This window comes from Cupressus sempervirens, chromosome 2, assembly GCF_028749045.1.
Source record: "Cupressus sempervirens isolate cs-2001-9-10 chromosome 2, ASM2874904v1, whole genome shotgun sequence".
In the NCBI taxonomy this organism is placed as follows: Eukaryota; Viridiplantae; Streptophyta; class Pinopsida; order Cupressales; family Cupressaceae; genus Cupressus; species Cupressus sempervirens.
This window is the reverse complement of record NC_143119.1, coordinates 609,996,745-610,015,492: the sequence shown is the minus strand read 5'-3', so window position 1 is coordinate 610,015,492 and position 18,748 is coordinate 609,996,745. Positions and strand designations below refer to the sequence as shown.

The 18,748-nt window shown below is 32.9% G+C and overlaps 1 protein-coding gene and 1 pseudogene across 2 annotated transcripts; one reads left to right on the top strand and one right to left on the bottom strand.

The window, feature by feature from the left end:
- The first annotated feature begins 668 nt into the window (after nt 1–668).
- Nucleotides 669–4,528, top strand: LOC149574859 (dihydropyrimidine dehydrogenase (NADP(+)), chloroplastic pseudogene; annotated as a pseudogene). The gene is made up of 2 exons (XR_016360273.1): nt 669–1,140; nt 1,730–4,528. The product of XR_016360273.1 is annotated as a dihydropyrimidine dehydrogenase (NADP(+)), chloroplastic pseudogene (transcript).
- Nucleotides 4,529–5,719: 1,191 nt separating this feature from the next.
- On the bottom strand, nt 5,720–7,831 carry LOC149574858 (F-box protein SKIP2-like). The gene has a single exon (XM_089814696.1). The coding sequence runs from the start codon at nt 7,594–7,596 to the stop codon at nt 5,857–5,859; it is 1,740 nt and encodes a 579-aa protein (XP_089670822.1). The 5' UTR covers nt 7,597–7,831; the 3' UTR covers nt 5,720–5,856.
- Nucleotides 7,832–18,748: the final 10,917 nt, after the last annotated feature.

Sequence of the window (18,748 nt, the reverse complement as noted above, 5' to 3'; positions counted from 1 at the left end):
TAAGGCTAAATAGGATCAATTGAATGGAAATGCAACAGCAGATAATTTCAGACTTCAATTCTATTATCAATTTAATCAGTTTTCGTAGCTTTTTCACCTGCAATCAATAATTTCAAGAATTTAAAAGGTTGCAAACTCTGAATAGTTTTCTAGTGGACTCGTAGCTTTTAGTAAGTTAGTCTTTTTTTGCTAGTGTCAAAAGAGTTTACCATATTTGGCCTTCCCAATGGTTCTGGCAGAATCAGGTAATGCCATTTAGCGTATTATTATCAGTCAAAGTACTCTAATTATCATAACTTTAATTTGAGGATCCATACAAGCTTTCTGGCTTCAGAATTTCCATTTAGATGATGCAGATTGAACACCCACATCCACAAATCCCAAGAACCTTCATTTGGGTTGAATACATATATCCATCTACTAAGAATTCTTCCCCCTTGGGTGTATGCTTACTGAACACCCTCAAGATAAATATGGAGGCTGAATACAATTAAATTAAATGCATGTGTTCAGGAAGAGGGGGAGGAGGAGATGAGAACAGTTGTGGTTATAACAGCAAAGGAGAGGTCTACGTTTGAAGAGCAGTATATTGTCTGCTCTGGAAACTGCAGATAGAGGAATCACTAAAGTTGCAAATGATGCAGTAGAGGTTTAACTTTTTCTAACCTCATGGGATGCCTGAACACAAGATGGGTGCGGCTGTTGGTCAAGACTGTGGCTTGTTGGAGGAAGTTGGTGACTGGATAAATGAGAAAGCTACAGCTCCTGTTTGGGCAAAGATGACTCCAAACATCACAGATATTACTGAGCCATCCAGGGTGGTGTTGAGGTCGGTATGTGAAGGAATTGCAGCCATTAACACAATTATGTGTGCAATGGGGATCAATCTTGATACATTAAGAAATGAACCTTGTGTTGAGGGTTATTAAACTCCCAGTGGATATTCCTCGAAGGCTATCCATCCTACTGCTCTTGCAAAGTGATGTCCATTGCCCAAATGATGAAGATTGAGTTCCATGATCCAACTGTCACTTTCTGGCATAGGAGTTGAAACTGGAAATCATGCAGCAGGGTTTATATCTTTTTTTCACATCAACTATCTTTTGAATTGAATCATCATCATTAAGAACGGTGATATGAGTACACTGAGTTATTTTGGGTTTTTGACCTTCAGTTGCAGACCAATTGGATATAACAGCTGACAAGCTGCATGAATTCACAGTTCCATGCCCATCACCCATAATAAATTCCGGTTGTTGATCAAAACCCTCCTTGCTATATATCACTATCTCAGGAGTGTCTATTCTTGTTCCAAAAATCAACGTTACTGGTACTTTAGGAGCCTTCAAATGCTCTGTCAAAGGCCGAATACAAGATTTATATGGATAAATGCCTTTAGAAAAGCCTAGTCCTTGAGAAACTCTGGCATACCCAAAGCTGAATATGTTTTTTCTTCTGTTGTGACCAGAGTCTTGTTTCCGAATACTTCAGGAATAGGTAGGAGAGATAAGTTGCTCTCAGAGATCCTTCGCTCAGCCCTAACAACTAAAGGATCTACAGTAGGAATGTCTAAAGAGTAGCCAGATGCAAAAAGTTCTCATTTCTTGCACTGTTCCTCCCCATGGTGCTGTAATGGCAACAAAATGATTTATATATTGCTGCCTCCATGAAGAAGGTCGTTGATTTAGCGAATATAACACCCAAGTCTTCCCAGACTGTCGGAAACAAGAACACTATGGACTTGTGAAAAATCTCTGTTCTGAGCTAAACGATTTTATGGCTAAGCATAATTTTTCATCAGTGAAGATTTTAGGGGGCATCTCTTGGTTACTTCACTACTCATACTGAATTGATGCGGCATCAACAAGAAGCTATTAGGCAGAGGAATGCCATTTGAAAAGGATTAGCATCTGACGAGGACTGGACTGGTGATGGCTTTGTTAAAGAGACAGAAACAAATGGTTTCTAATTAAAAAGCTACCATGGGCTTGCATTTCGACATTTATCAAAAAAGATGCTCAAAACAACATTTATGTTGTTCAACAGTGCAACACTTACCAACGTTCAACAGTGCATCACTTCAGTTACCAAAGGGCATATATTTCTGTTGTAAAGGGAAAGATTGTATTTGATGCATGTTCCCGTATCGATCCTCAAACAAGGATTTGCTGTGGTACAAGGAATTGTTTTTATTACTGCAGCTAGGCGCATGGTCATGTACTTGTTTGAGCATCAGGCATTTTGGGATGGAAGTCTCAGGTACATCTGTATGGGCACTCTATAGGACTGTTTTATTAAAGCTTCATTAGTGTTCCAGTATGTGTTTAGAGTCTCAATATGCAGATGATGTAAGGGAGTTCAGCAATTCTAGTTAAAGGATTGCACTTTGCACATTTCTGTATATAATAAGTAATGAACTGGGTTTTCTTAGTGGTTTTCTTGGGGAGTCTTTTTTCTTTTCTTTTCTTTTTTTCCTTTTTATGATAGATAATACGCCTTGGAATATTTTGCACTTTGCACACTTTTATATATAATGCGTAATGAATTGGGTTTTCTTAGTGGTTTTCTTGGGGAGTTTTCTTTTCTTTTCTCTTTTCCTTTTTCTTTTCTTTTCTTTTTTTTCACAATTTTGATAGAACTAAGCTAACTGTATATAAATACAAAAACAAACCCGAAGTCTCTATTCGATATCTGGAGTACATTTAATACTTAGATTTAAGTCATTATAGTGTTCCATTCAAATTTACAACTGAAATTAGCCATATGCAATTGCTTAAGCTTATTTTAGCTAGCAAACACTGCTTAGATGTATTTGAAATAATTTGTAAAGTTGGTGACACCATGCAACTGCTAATTTTAAATTTGTAAAGACATAGACACATGAAATAAGTATTGAAAAAATAGAAGACTGGAAATAAACAGCAACTGCTTATTAAAAAATGATGTGTGCCTTCCCAAGATTTGTTTCCCTCCTCCTTAATCCTATTTTTCTGACTTTTTAATAAACAGACCTCAAACCGAAAATAGCAATCTCCTTTTATCTTCCGCCCAAAAGGAATGAACTTTTATCAGGAAACCATCTTTGGGAAATTTCCCACATGTGAGAGCACAGCTTTGCTTGTAGAATCATCATCTAAATGATAACAAGGTCCTCACCTGCCAAGTGCAAAACAAAATGATCATCTATTCATGAGCCATCATATTTTAGAGATGCCAGCCCACATCTTTGCACATCCACGTAGCCCATGGCATTTTAAAACTCGAAAGGTAGTCTCCCGTCATTATTGGCGCATGTTGCTTCATTAGTTTGACAAGTGCGTATTGCAAACAAACACCAAATCTTGCAGTGTTGCACATCAAGTAGAGTAAAACGAATGGAAAATGCATTTCAAGGAGCTGTTGCATGTTGCTTAAGGGTTTAGAAAGCTCTATGCAACCTCACGGTGGTAAAATTAATAGAGTCGAACAATTTTCAGTTATTTTTTATATCCATGCTCAATTAGAACGCCAGAGGGTACTCAACTGTCTTAAATACATCCGGCCAGGATTCACAGAAAAAGTTTTAAAAGGGGCTCTGGTCCAACACTAAATCTTGGGGAGTTCAGGTAATTGACAAAGGTTCATTACATGGCTTGATTCTCTAAAAATGGGTTTTGATCCAGAGTACCCATAACATAAAAAGTGTTTACCTGCCCAAATTTAGTAATGACTTTGCCAGTTCCTAAATAATTAAAAAACCAATTACAAGATTCAAGGTCCCTCCAGAAGGTGCAATTGTAATTACTTAGTTTAGATATAATTTCTGTTTGGTAATTGTCAGATTTAAATAACGTGATAGAAGAGAATTCAATGCACTCTTGAGTAATTCCAAGGTTGTCATTTCCATCCAACTACCCTCTTGCTTGCTGGTAGTGGTTATCCAGCAAACTAAAACGCATAAAGTATAAAGAGAGTTTGAAAAAAAAATACTTCAGTGTCCCCCTGGTAAGATATATGTTTAGGTTTTATGTTTAGACGTTTCCTTGCTTACACTCCCTTCTCTGCAGACTGCAGTGAAATTTAAGTGAGCTTGCGAGTACTGGAGCTTCCTGCCTCATTCTGTCTCCTCTCTTCAACGGAAACTCATTGGAGGAAAATTAATACTCAACAAGCTCTAAAAAATGAAATCAAGTCACAAAAACTGCCACATATTGCAAAAGCACTAAATAAGGGTAGTTTTATATCAATACGCCAAGCACTCATTAATATTTACTATATATTTTTGCACAGAGGCCCAGAACCTAGATCAAAAACATGTCCCTTTCATGCAGGCACATAATGGGAAAGTCTAATATGCTGTTTCCTTGCATATCTGTACACTTCCTGTAAGCGTGCCTTTAAAACTTTGAAGTTTCTTACAGAAATTTTCTAGATGTCATAAAAATTACATTATACTTCATTTAAGTACTAACAACTAGTTGAAAAGACTAAATGAAATTTAAAATGTTCTGGTTATAGACGTAATTTTGAAAATTTGGCATGAAATGTTACCAGCTTTTTTGTAACATTATACTATCTTATAAAATAAGAAGCATGTCTAGAACCCAAAAACAGATTACTAAGGCTTGACATAACTATGGGCGCAAGAGTTTTATCAACTGATTTAGGAAGGGCAGATGGATACTCCATTATATTAGTTTGTGCTAATAAACTACATGCTAGGGAGGTAACATTAAAAACAGAAATTGTAAAATTTACATAATTTATTCATTATATATTTTTCCATCTTCTAGAACCCTTGTGCCATATTTGGCAAGTGGTATCCCTATCCCAGTCTCGGTCTCCCATTTCTCAAACATATACCATCTCTGAGTGAATATGGCCATTCACATACAATGTACAAAAATGCAGTTTATTTTAAATTTTTGCTGTTAAAATTCATGGAAGTTATATTTCTGAACTAAAATATTTTTTTCAGGATTTCTCATCCCCTTTGTAGTAGGCGAAGTCCCATTTAAAGACTTTCGTAGAACAAAAGATGGAATACAACCTACAGCTAATTAAAAAGTAAGTTGAATATCATTTTCTGATGTTCTGATTGATGGCACATGGGAATATAGTGAAGAAACCATTAATTTTTTGATGATTCAAGAAGTTGATCCAGCAATATCATTCTAGAAGGCAAGGTAAGAAGTTATAAATGTTTTATCATAACAAGCACTGGTGACAGAAGCAAAATTACTTGAAAAGATTATTGATTATCATTGCACTGCTCTCAATTTATCAACAAACTGATAGAAAGGGGAGCACATCTTAAAGAAAAGCAACTATAGAGGCCCTGTAAGTACATGAATAACAGCAGAACTATTGAGGCTTCACAACTCTCTCATTAAGAGAAGAACTACTCTCTCATTAAGAGAAAAACTGAAGACAACAATAAAAGCTTATAAGCAATTTCCGAGCAAAACAAAACATGTTACAATATTACACAAGAACGCATTATACATGCTTAGGATCAAACAAGAACCATACACAATGTGGAAGGTTTACTTCAAATAAATGAGAACATCCCTCACCATTCCATCCACATAAAGTGTAAGGATACACCCATATAGCCAATTCTACACCTCAATAGTCAATTCAATATTAAATGCAATGGGTAAAAAATATTTGATTAATTTCATTAAATTAAGTACAATGGAGACAACAGATTGATTAATTTTATGATATCAAACCAGAATGGACATGAAAGTATAAATTGTATAATCTGTGACAGCTAACTCCAATTGTTACATACAAATCACTGTTATTTAATCTATTTGGAAGCTTTTGCTTCCTCAAAATTTAACACTAGAAACAGTTTCTATTTTGTACATGTTACACATCTGCAGCTCTACCAAAAGCAAACGGAATCAGAGCCATGTCATCCACTTCATAGTGTACCACGCAACAGTGTTTTCTTAAGTCTTCTGGAATGGACGAATTCCTGAAGTGACTACTTATGACCAGGTTCTGTATCAAATTGCATACTGACGCTAATATAACCAAACCAGGACCTTGAACATGTCTGCAGTATGGAATTCTCAATGATCGCAATGAACTGCAAGATGTAAGGTAGGATAGGCCAGCATCTGTTATCCTTGTTGACGCTAAGCTTAGATAACCCAGCTTAGTGCACCTAGTTGCAAGAAAACCAAGCCCCTCATCCGTAACAAATGGGCATTGGTCAACATTCAGATGCTCCAATGCCCTGAAATTGGACAATACCTTCATATCACTCACAACCACACATTTAATTAGGCTCAAATGCCTAAGCATTTTGGCACCATTTGCTATAGTAGCCAAGCTTAAATCATCTACACTTGTCAAACTCAGATCCAAACTTTGCAGATTAGTGCAGAGACATATCGCAGAGAATCCCCTTGAGGAAGGTCCTAGACAGTGATATAGATCGATTTGTTCCAACTCATTGTTTGAATGCATCATTAAAGTCTCCAATTCCACATCCCTGATTCCCCTTCCAAATCTAAGAGAGAATTCTTTTAAATGCATCCCACAAAGACCAATTGCAGCCAAGCCTTGCCCTTCACTGCCGAAACATTGAAGCGCAAGACATTTTAGAGCCCTACATTGCATTATACACAACAATGAGGACTCGGTCAATCTTGATGCTACCAGACAAAGTTTTTCAAGACTCTTGCAGTTCTGAACAAGCAACGTTGTAGCTGCATCACTCAAAGGGCAGTGCCAATTAATGTACACAAACTCCTTGAGGGCCCTGTTTGATGCAGCAACTTTTGCTATCAGAGCATCAAAAAACATTGGCTGATCTGTATCTATGTGCAGCGTAATCAAAGTAGAAAACCGTGACAATTCTCGCAAGTCGCCAAGACTAAACTTTAAAAACAATTCCTGAAGATGGAGGCAATGCAGAGCCAGAGACTTCAAGCCCATAGTAATGTCCATAAAATCAATCTCAAGACACATCTTCACAAGCATTGGGCAATTCTGTCCTAAATCCGACAAGCAAGATGGAGTAAACCTTAAATTACCCTTTAAACTCAATTCACGAAGACTCTTGCAATCTGAAAGGGATACTAGGGCATCACCGGACAAATTCTTGCAATTCTCGAGAGTAAGGGTCCGAAGCCTCTTACAAACCCTAGCCAGCTCCGTAATACCGGAATCCAGCAAATTGGGCAGAGATGACAGGACAACATGTTCAAGCGTGGTACAACTTCTAACAAACCCTGTAAACCCTAAATTCGATATATGCTCCTGGGGTTGCTCACGATTACCCAAGTGCAGTTTTATTAGGGTTTTAGCAGATGCAGAGATCATTTGTAGATCTGTATCTTGCAGATGATCACAGCACTGAGAAAGGTCTAATTTTGTAATATTTTTGAAGCGAAGAGTAAGTGAGGGAAGCAATGTACGTGACCTAACTGTAAGGTTGAGCGCATTCCATGTCACCTCGTCGTTCCAGGCTTTGCAGACCATAGACGCCGAGAGCAAATCATGCCTGTCCCGCAGATGCCTTACTATGCATGAGACCACTCCGCCATCTCTCGTCGCAATTTCCATGCTGCTCTCCATTGTTTCTTCTCTGCTCTCCATAGTTTCTTCTCGGCTGCAAAAATGGGCCCAAAAATTATTGAATCAACCCAAATCACAGTTAAACAAAACAGGTTCAGTTCAGTCTGGAGACTTCTAGACATGGAAAGCACGTTTTGTATAGACAAGCAGAATTATGAAATTCATAAATTAAGGAGAATTGTTATCTTAGCAATATTATTTTATGTGTTCAGGAGCAACGAGAATTGTGAACAAATTGAAAGGGTACGAAAATATCCAATCACTAAAACGCATATAACGCAGGAGAATATAGTTTTTGCCCTGTTTATATTATTACTCTTTTTTTTTTTTTTTTTTGGTTTTTTTTTTTTAAAGCAAAAATCTGAAAACATTATCAAATGTTAAATGTCTGTAATATTATTAAAATACATATTTTTAACACTTAAATACTATTTTTTATTGGTTATTATTATTTTTGCTAGTGGTTTAAACATTTTTAAAAATTCATCAGCATTTAATTTGGTCTAAGTAGTTGCATTATATTCATTAAACTTCCAACACATATCCATTTTATTGAGCAGTCATATATGCATTTTTATTGTGCATTGCATTTCATGCCCTAACTATGATTAAACCTTATTGTTTTTATGAGTTTAAATTTATCATTTTGAAATTTAATTATAAAATGCATAGTTAGATACAAGTTTTTTAACTACATAGTTTTTATTAAACAGTTTTCAATCCTATATGCACAAGATTGAAGTTAAATATTTTTATTTGTGAGTTAGTTTAGATGTTTATACTTTCAATATTCTATTTTTAAGAATTAATTTTTTTCATTCAACTAAAATATTTTTAAAAATATTATCTATACTTATATTATATTATATTTTAAGAAACACTATTATATATTATTATTATTAAAATATTTTTATTTTTATATTATAATTTATTTATAATAGTATAGATGATATATATGAATAGAATTTAACTATATAAGATTTGTGTTTATTAAAATATTTTATATACTATGATAAATTTATTATTTTAACATTAGATTTATACTGAAAACTATTAAAACTAAGGCAAGTACTAAGCCATTATATGGCACTTGTTTTATATTTCATACTTGCTTTCTGGAATACTCACAAAGCTTTGGTATTTTTTTTGGGTTGGATTGGAGATAAGTAAAACCAATGTAGTTGTCTTTCTCCATTTTCTCTATTATATTCTATGGCTCATTTTGCCTTATGGCTTTCTTGTCTTTTATATTATTTGGATTTTTTTTGTTCATATCACATCAATATTATATTTGTATTGTATTGCAATAGCCTTATATATTTTTATAAAGGGTTTGTATTTTTTGTAGGGATTCCATTCTGAAGAACACATCAAAATAGAGTTATACAGAGTTCATATTCTTCAAGTAATGAAAACCCCAAGTCATAATGGTATGTTATGTACTCCTTAGATAAAAATGGTGTTCAACATTATACTTTAGCAGAGGATGTCTACTCTTATTATGAAATTAATAGTATATAGTTTTTGTCATTGTATGGAAGACTCTAGACATCTTCATTTTTCTTCTTTCTGTAATTTTCTATGTTATGGGCATTTTTTATATTTGTAGTTACTAACTTTCAGTTTGTGCTACCATTCAATGTGAAGCTCCTCCTTGGCCACGTATCCATTCTCCTCCTTAGCCAGGTACATATTCTTTGGCATCTCTTTTTAAAGGAAATATTTTTTAAAGATAGAGCTTTCTTTTCACAGTGATTATTCTAGTGTTTGGCCCACCTTGTAGTAAATTTCATAATGTCTTTCTACTATCTTATTAATCTTTTTTTTGCCTTCAAATTTTTAGACTGATTGTTACATGTGATATTTTGAGGGACAAATTGGTGTATTCAAATATCTTTTCTCTAAAAGATCAAAACATGGTTTAGTAAGAAAAAAGGTTTGATGGATTAAGCAAGAACTAAGTAAGAGTCATCGTCATGAATAGGAAGTTTTTCCACAAACTACATCAACTTTTGTTGCATGCCCTAGGACAAAAATACTCCTAGAATCTAGATGCAAAGATGAAGATGAGAATGGAAGAGATGGAAAGTTGATTAAAAATGAAAGCCCTTGTTCTTAGGTCTAGTTTGAATGGTTCATCTTTTCACCTAGTCATCATAAAGGCCTTCTGATTAAGAAATAAATTGAAGAAGTTATTGAAAGAAATGATACAAAGGTTGAGAGTTCTTTAGAAAATATTTGAGTTTGGAAGATGTGAAAGTAGATGATCTTACTAGCCAAATTGGCAATCTAGGGAAGCATTTAAACAATGGATAAGATGTTTTTAAAGGCGTGAAGATTTTTTCAGTTCTCATACAATATTATGATACGAAGCTCATTTAAAACCCTCCATCAGGGTATAGAAAATGTTAGAGGCACTAATTTTTTTCGACAAAGTTAGATACATGTCTTTGAACAAATAAGTTTTTTGCAGTCATATAATATAAGTGTTTTAACATAATGTAGAAAAATCTTTGTAGACTCCATGAAAGACATTGAGTAAACCTTTTTTAGTAACCCCAATAGAACCAAATACCTCCAAAGTGCCAATCATTTTCTTGTGGATTTCATAAATAGCGTAAACACTAAAGGAGATCAGTATTAAACATCTATAAAAATCCATATTTTTAAGGCTCAAATTGTTGTCTGTGAAATGCATCTTCTTATGATGTGGCATTTTTGCACAAGAAGAGGAATTTGTGAGACCAATAATGATGAGACTTGCATATTTATTTGCAAGTTGTGAAGAACTATAATATTGTGGATTCTAGCCATGCCAATAGTGTCGCCAGTTTTGATCACTCTAACGCCTCGGTTATTAATGGTGGGGGGGCTTTTAGATTGTTAGGATTGTCTCTTGCTCTTGTAACTATATTTGATATTCCTCCTAGTCCGTTATCACACTTTCTCTAAATCTTGCCTCACAGTTTGGAAACAATTCACCCTTACAATAGCTAGAATACTGGTATTTCATGCAATGTACTATGCAATGATTTCTGGAACATTTAGAATACTCGGATAAATAAATCTTGATCTCTATTTTTTATATTAGATTATGATGCTAAGAACTTGGTTTGTCACACATAATGTTACATTTTATTTCATTATTATCATCAATCTTTCTTAACATATACGACACCGCCCATAACAATTTTTAAGAGGATTTTTTTTCAACATTATTTAGTTCACAATAATCATATTGCCCATCCAACTCAATAATTTTTTTGTGAAATAGTCAAAATATTTTCCTTTTTAATAAACAGTACTTGCTAAAATAATTTGTCACATACCTTTTAAGTGATTTTTGTTTTACACACACAATAACTTTTCTTTTTTTACAAACTCTTACTATTTTATTACAATGGGTGATGTAAGTTATTTTTGTTTTACATACACAATAACTTTTCTTTTTTTAGAAACTCTTACTATTTTATTACAATAGGTGATGTAAGTTATTTTTATTTTACACACACAATAACTTCTTCTTTTTTACAAACTCTTACTACTTTATTGCAATGGGTGATGTACTGTCTAGTCTTGTCTTCTCACTGACTTGTAGAATTTGTTTACTAATAATGAATTTCCTTCGCTGCAGCTGATAAATAGCTAGTTTTGGTCGCATTTTTCAGGTCATGGCAATAGCATATGTTTTAGTGTTGTTAACTGGCTATATGACCTTAATTAAAAGCATTTAATATTTATTTTTTATGTTTATTTCAAAAATTTATTCATTTATGTTTAAATAATTGTTCATGGTGTTTCTCCTTTTTCTATTCTTTCCACAATGATTTTTAGGTAGATATTAATTTTTTAAAGGTTTGTAGCCTCCTGTTTAGATGTTAACAATGCCTTCAGAAATATTCTATAAAAGTCCCTCATTTTATTATTTTTATCTGAGCACAAGCAGCAACAATGGTCTTAACTATTTTTTGTCTAATTATTTTGGGATTTACCAATACACAACTAAAAAAAAATTGCTCTTCATTTTAGGAAACATATGGAGGTGTTTTGATGCATTTCTTTACTATTTTCCCTCTTGACAAATGAAGAATATCGTTGCTACTGTCCTTAAAATATTATGGCTTATATTGCATATTCCTTTCAATATTGTTGATTTATTTCAAATAAAAAATTCAGATTTCTTTCAAGTTCAAACATTATTATAAATGTTGTTTATTTATTAGATTCTATTTTGCAATGAAATATGAATTTCACTTAACAGACAAATATAATTACTATTATTTTGCACACAGCATAACTTGTCTTTTCTATTCAACATTACTTTCCCCAAAAAATTCAACCAGGAATATCTATTAGAATAAGTATAAACAATTATTTTATTATTTTCTATCTTAAAATAAATTTATTTATAATAACTACTATTAATTTTGTTGCCATAAAATTATTTGTAAGAAAGGCATTGGATCTTATCCACACTATATATTTGTACATTATGTTCTAATTGTATACTTACGGATTAAAATATGTGTGTGTGTGTGTGTGTGTGTGTATATATATATATATATATATATGTATATATATGTATATATATATATATATATGTATATATATATATATATATATGTATATATATGTATATCTATATATATGTATATCTATATATATATATATGTGTGTGTATATATATATATATATGTATATATATACATATATTTTATATATATACATGTATATATATACATATATATATTATGTATATATATGTATATGTATGTATGTATATATATACATACATACATACACATACATATATATGTATATATGTATATGCATATATATGTATATACATATATATAGATATATGTATATACATCTATATAGATATATATGTATATACATCTATATATATACATATATATATATATACATATATATATATATATATATATGTATATACATATGCATATATATATATATGTATATGTATATGCATATACATATACGTATATGATTAATACAAAATTTGACAAATCAATCACTAAAACAATCATCTATTTTTTTTACCAAAAGGCAGGGACTCTAGTTCTTGCAGAGCCCTTATTTTTTATTGTAACTAGTTCAAATGGTTTTATGTTTTTTATTATAGGGAAAAGATAAAATCTCTCTTTATTGTACTTGCAGCAATGTACTATGACATTCAATTTCTTTACTCAACTAATTTCCACCAATGACAATTATTTATTTTTCTAATTTTAAAAATTGCTTATCGTTTATTTAAATTCATAATAGTTAAATTTTCTAATAGAAATAAATATTTATTTGGTCTATCATTAGTTCAAATTGATTTGTGTTATAGGAGCCCTTTTTTCGGAGGCTTCATCATGTTACAATATTTTCATTGTAATTATAGTATATGATATAATTTGAGTAAAAAAATGTTAATAAAATAATTTTCATAAGATAATTACATAAGAATGAAACTAAATGAATATTTTATTAAAAGAGTCATTTTTTAGAGTAATAATACTATATAAAAAAAAATCATAGATAATTTTTTAAAAATATATAATACAAAAAATATATTAAAACATTATCTATAAAATTTGAAACAATTGGAAAACATATTACTAACATTTCTTTCATAATTATATGAATATAAGGAAATTAAACACACAATTTAATTTTATAAATGTTTATTTTTACTTTAGCTAATATCTATTTACTATGTTAGAATTTTTATTTGTATCTAAAATTAGATACATTTTTAGTTAGTATATAAAAGTATAATATTATAACAAAACTATAAAATATATTACTTAAATTGTATTTTCTATTACTATTAAAATTATAAGGCAAGTACACACCACTACGTGGCACTTGTTTTTGTAGAGCAATAGTTGATTAAAAGATGAAAATAATCTTTGTTCATGAGCAATTTATTTTTCATTATAAGTAGTTTAAATGACTTTATGTTTTTAAGTATAGGCAAAAGATGATTTAGAATCTCTCTTTATTTTTATAGAGCAATAGTTGATTAAAAGATGAAAATAAGCTTTGAAAAAAGGAAAGCTTAACAACTTCTTCTTAGTACATGTGTCTGTTTTTTAATTTTGTATTTATTTGTCTTCAATTTTACTTCAAAATATGTTTGCCAAGAAATAGAGCTAAATTTATAATTTTAAAAATATTTTATAAGACTACGTAAATATCTAGGTATGGTGTCATCAACTCCATAAGTTATGCCTTAAAAAGTTGAACTGTTGTTGTTAGCAGAAATAAACTAGGGAACAACATGGGGACCCACCCTTAGTCTTTTAAGATAAATTAACAATATCTTATGAGATATTTAAGTTTCAAAAGTTATCTATTTGTTGATTTGTTTAAACAAAAATGAAAATATAGATAAATAACATTGGTCCAAATTAGTGGTCTAAGAGACATAAGTTAAATAAAGAAAATGTGGATGAGGCAGGAGGTAGAACAAAGAACAATTGAACAAATGAGTCATTGATATAGAAGAAAGTCCCAAAAATAATGAAGAGGTACTTTTAGCATAGTTTTGTATCTTAATTGGGCTAATTATATATGCTTTACATCTAGATCTACTTTATTTAGTTAATTAGTTCAATTTTGCATACACATTATCACACATGAAACAAAGTTTATCTCCTCATATTGCATTCCTTTCCACAATTCAAACTGAGTATTGGCATCCCTTCCTTCATTTGGGTCTTGATAATCTAATTTGGATCCAAAAGGAATCATATTTGAAAATTCATTTATCCGCACACATATATTTTAATGGTTTAGTGGTGAAAAGTAAAGGCCTACATCTTATTAGAGCGCTTCCATTTTTTCCCTTAACATTTTAATGAACCCAACATCTTACCCTCTTTTTTGGAGTTAGATATTTCTCTCTTGATATCTCTCTTATTTTACATTGATTTCACCTAAACATTTTGGTGAATCCGACCTCGTGCCCCTTTCTTATTGGAGTTAGATTTTTTACATTGGGTGTTTACCTACTTTTGGTGAACCTGACATGTTTCCCCTTCTATTGGATTTTGGAGTTATATTTTCCTATCTTATTAAGTTAGATTGCTTTATCTCTTATTTTAGTGTTCTTTTGAATTGCATGATTAGATCTAGCTTATATGCATTTAACTCATGTTGTAAAAGTTGTTTAAAGAATTTTTAAACTATTACTCTATCCCCTTTTCCATAAAACAACATCCTCCTTTAAAATATGTTTCTCCTGAAAGGAATTAATTTAGTGTATGTGATGTTGCTTTGTCCTCTCTTACATTGCCTTATATTGAACCATTAAAGCAAGACTTTGATTTCAACCTCTCTCTTAATGCTCTTACTCTTTTGAGGGAGAGTTGAAGATTGATGTTAACCTTTCTACTAATATAGACCTTATTTATCTATGAGGATGCCTTTTGTAAAGATGCTTTTATACCATCTTTTTATTGCTCTCCTTTTTCTTCTATGGTGTACTTTCTTGATAGAGATATACTTACCTATGATGATTCTCCTATGAAGGATTTTAGAAATACAAATCCACAAAACTCGAAGAACACCTGCATGCAAGAACCTATCACAAAGAAGCAAAGACAAAGAGAAGGCAAGGGTTTGGCTCTAAAAATATGGAAGAATATATTATCAAACTAAAAGAATGAATGAAATTTATAATTGATCAATCCTTATAGAAGGAGAACTCAAAACCTAAAAGGGAAACCCTAAGAGGTAAATGACATTTAATAATTAATATTTAATTATTAAATGGAAATGTATGTGCATAAAGTGAAATCTTAAGAAAGGGGTAAAGATAATTTAATAAATGAAAAAATAATTAACCCTTAAACACCCCCCTTAAGATGAGAAACTGTAGACACCTAAAATTGTCCAAATCCCCTTTTCATGACCAATTAAATAGATATTTATTATTTATTTAATTACCCTACCTTTAATTAAATAAATTTGCATTTGTTTAATTATATTCGCCTTTACTTGATTTAAATAAACTAAGGTTTATTTAAATCCTAGCCTTTCCCCTCGTCCCATTTGCATCCTACCCATTCTCTTTAATTAAGTAAAGAATTTCATTTACTTAATTAATCCTTTGCTAATCCCACTTGGAATTAAATATTAAATTTAATCCTATTTGAGCACATGGATCCTAACTTTAACCCTCACCTAACCTCACTTTCCTAACTTAACCCATCCGTCTAAGCCTAGTCACTTCCTAATCCCGCTTACTTTTCCTAATCACCTTGTTAATCCACTTTTAATTCTAAGTGTGTGCTCACACATACATGTGAGAACACTCACACTTCCCACACCCCTCATGCCTCTTGCACACTTGTCCTCTTGCATGAGAGTCAAGGTGTCTCACACATGACCATGCTTCTCACACCTCTTACACCTGTCATTGACCTATCATATCAAAGGTTTCTCACACATGTGTGAGCATTTTCCCCTCTTTGAATGGCCAAAAACCCTAATTCACATGGAGTCTACTTGGCCTCCACCTCATGAACACCTCATTGATCCTAAGAGATCCTAGCCCTTCATCTTGCATTGAATCTCAACCGTCTGTTTCATCTCATTTCCTATAAAAGGAGAGCTCTCTCCTGATTTCCATAAAGCACTATCTACCTCATTGTTATGCTGTAGGAATTGTGAGCAACCACATCCCACAATAATGAAATCACAACCACTTGGTGATTTCATGAGGTTTGCATTGGTGTTATTTTCAATAGTTTAAGATCTTTATTATTTCATGTCATTCTTAGTTACATGTTCTCTTGCATATTTTGAGGTTTGCATGATCATGTAGGAATATGCATTAGTTGCTTAGTGTTTATTCTGTTTATTACATTTTTATGCAATACATTTTGGCACGCCCGGTGGGATTCACTTCACGGGTTTGAACTAACCATTTAACATGTTTTTGAGTCATATGTGAGTGTTCAAGCTTCTAGGTTGAGGGCTTGCACTTGGAGATCAAGTTTCACGAGGAGCCTCTAATCGAGCCATAAAGTCCATCATCGTGTTTGGAGTGCATAAGGGAATTTTTTTGACATATAGCACTCTATATTTCTTGTTTCTCTATTTTTAAGTTGTAGGAGTGTATATACATTACATATACTTCATTAATTTAAAAAAAATCTCCCTCTTTGTTGATAGATAACTAGCTTTAAAAAAAAAGGAGTTTATTTTATTTTACTTAATCTTGTTTGTGTTCTTTTTTTTTTAAATCATTTTTATATATACACTAATAATATAAATATATATTCTAGGATATATATTTATATAGCATATATATGAAAGTTGTTTTAAAATGTGTGTGTGTGTGTGTTTAAAGCCTAGGCAAAAAGTTTTAAAAACAAATTAAAATAATAATAATAATAATAAAAGTTTATTTGGTAGCACAAGTTTTGGCACCCACAAGCACCACCATCGACGGCACCCGTGAGCGCCGCCCCAGCACCACCTCCTCTGCAGCCTGCAACCACAACTCTCCCCCCGTACCTGCAACTCGTGGCTCCCCCACTCCGCTCCCCCACCGAAGCCCAACCTCCTATGCCTACCACCTGACACCACAACCTGCCACTCCTCCCTGCGCCACCTCTGCTTCTCCCACCTGAACCCTCCCCCGTGATGGCTCCACCATCTTCCTGCTGCAACCGCTCCTCCTTCCACCCTTGTTGCCCGTAATTGCCACTGCCATCCACCACTCCCTCCACAGCCAGCACCACTCCCTCCACGGCCACCACTTCTCACTCCTCCACTCCCCTACGACTTTAGCCCCTTCGTCGACATTCACCCAAACCACCACTGCCTCCACCTTGTGAGCCCCACCTCCACCACTCAGCCCTCGGCTGCTTTCCTGCACCAAAACCCTGTAACTCTTACTTCCACTGGCACTTCCGCTCCACCTCACTTCACCTCCTCCACTCAACCACACTCACCCCCGAGCCACCATTCCTCTGCCTTGCTTAAACTGTCGCCTCCACCCTACAAATCCTCCAATCACCCTCCAAACCTCAACTTCCCAATGCCATTCTGCCAAAGCTCTTCCCCCTACAAACCCTCTGCCCACCATCCGCCTACCCAAAACCCTTCCCTCCGCCCTTCTTTTCTTTTTTTTAGATTTTGATGTTTAGATTAATCATAAAGTATTAATTTTTTTTTTTTAATTTTTTTTAGAAAAAAATAAAATTTATCTTTTTCACTCAAACACCTAGATTTCATTTTATTTTTTAAACATCAAAAAAAATTTAAAAAATTGCCTGACGTACATCTAACCATCAAATTTAACCTTGCAGGTCATTGATGTCATCACTACATCAGCATTCCACATGCCCTTCTAGGCCATAAGGAGTAGCCTTCCATTTTTTGCTCATAACTTGAGCATACGAACTTCATTTTCAAAAAATGAAATATCGTCAAAAAGCTAATTCTGAGCCCATTGTGATGGTGCTAGTTTTATGAGATTTTGATCCTATTTAGATGCCTAGTTTTTCTGTCAAAGACCAAACTTTGTGTTAACACTTTTATTGCAAGGTTGTTTCACATTTGTCATACATTTTCGATGCCCTAACTTGTGGTTTTGTAGGGATATTTTCTCACTAACCATATGTCTTGTAGGTTTTTCTTTAAATTTGTTTTGGGAATGAACTTTTATGTTTAAACACTCATCTTTGAATGCATGGTTAAACACTAAAACAATTGAATTCAATCTTGAATGCCTTAAAGGAATTGACATGAATGTTTAGGATAGCAAACATTTGGACTTGGTGCTTAAAATGAATTCACACACTCTTGAATGCCTTAAGGAAATTGACATGAATGCTTAAGCTAGCAAACATTTGGAATTGGTGCTTCAAATGAACTCACACAATCTTGAATGACTTAAGGAAATTGATTTCATTTTCAGCAATTTGTTTATGCACATGCTCAATTTACTTTCTTGTTGAGGAATCTATGCTTTTCATTTACGTTGATGACGATTTCAAGTTGGAAAGAACATTGTATGCTATAAAAATGTGTGTCTTCAAAGTAGATTACAATAACTAAAGCTTCATTGGGAAAGAATGCGTGTCTTTTTAAACCCCGAGGCCACTTACGTATTCTCTCCCCTCATGCCTTCGAGTGATCTTGGGTG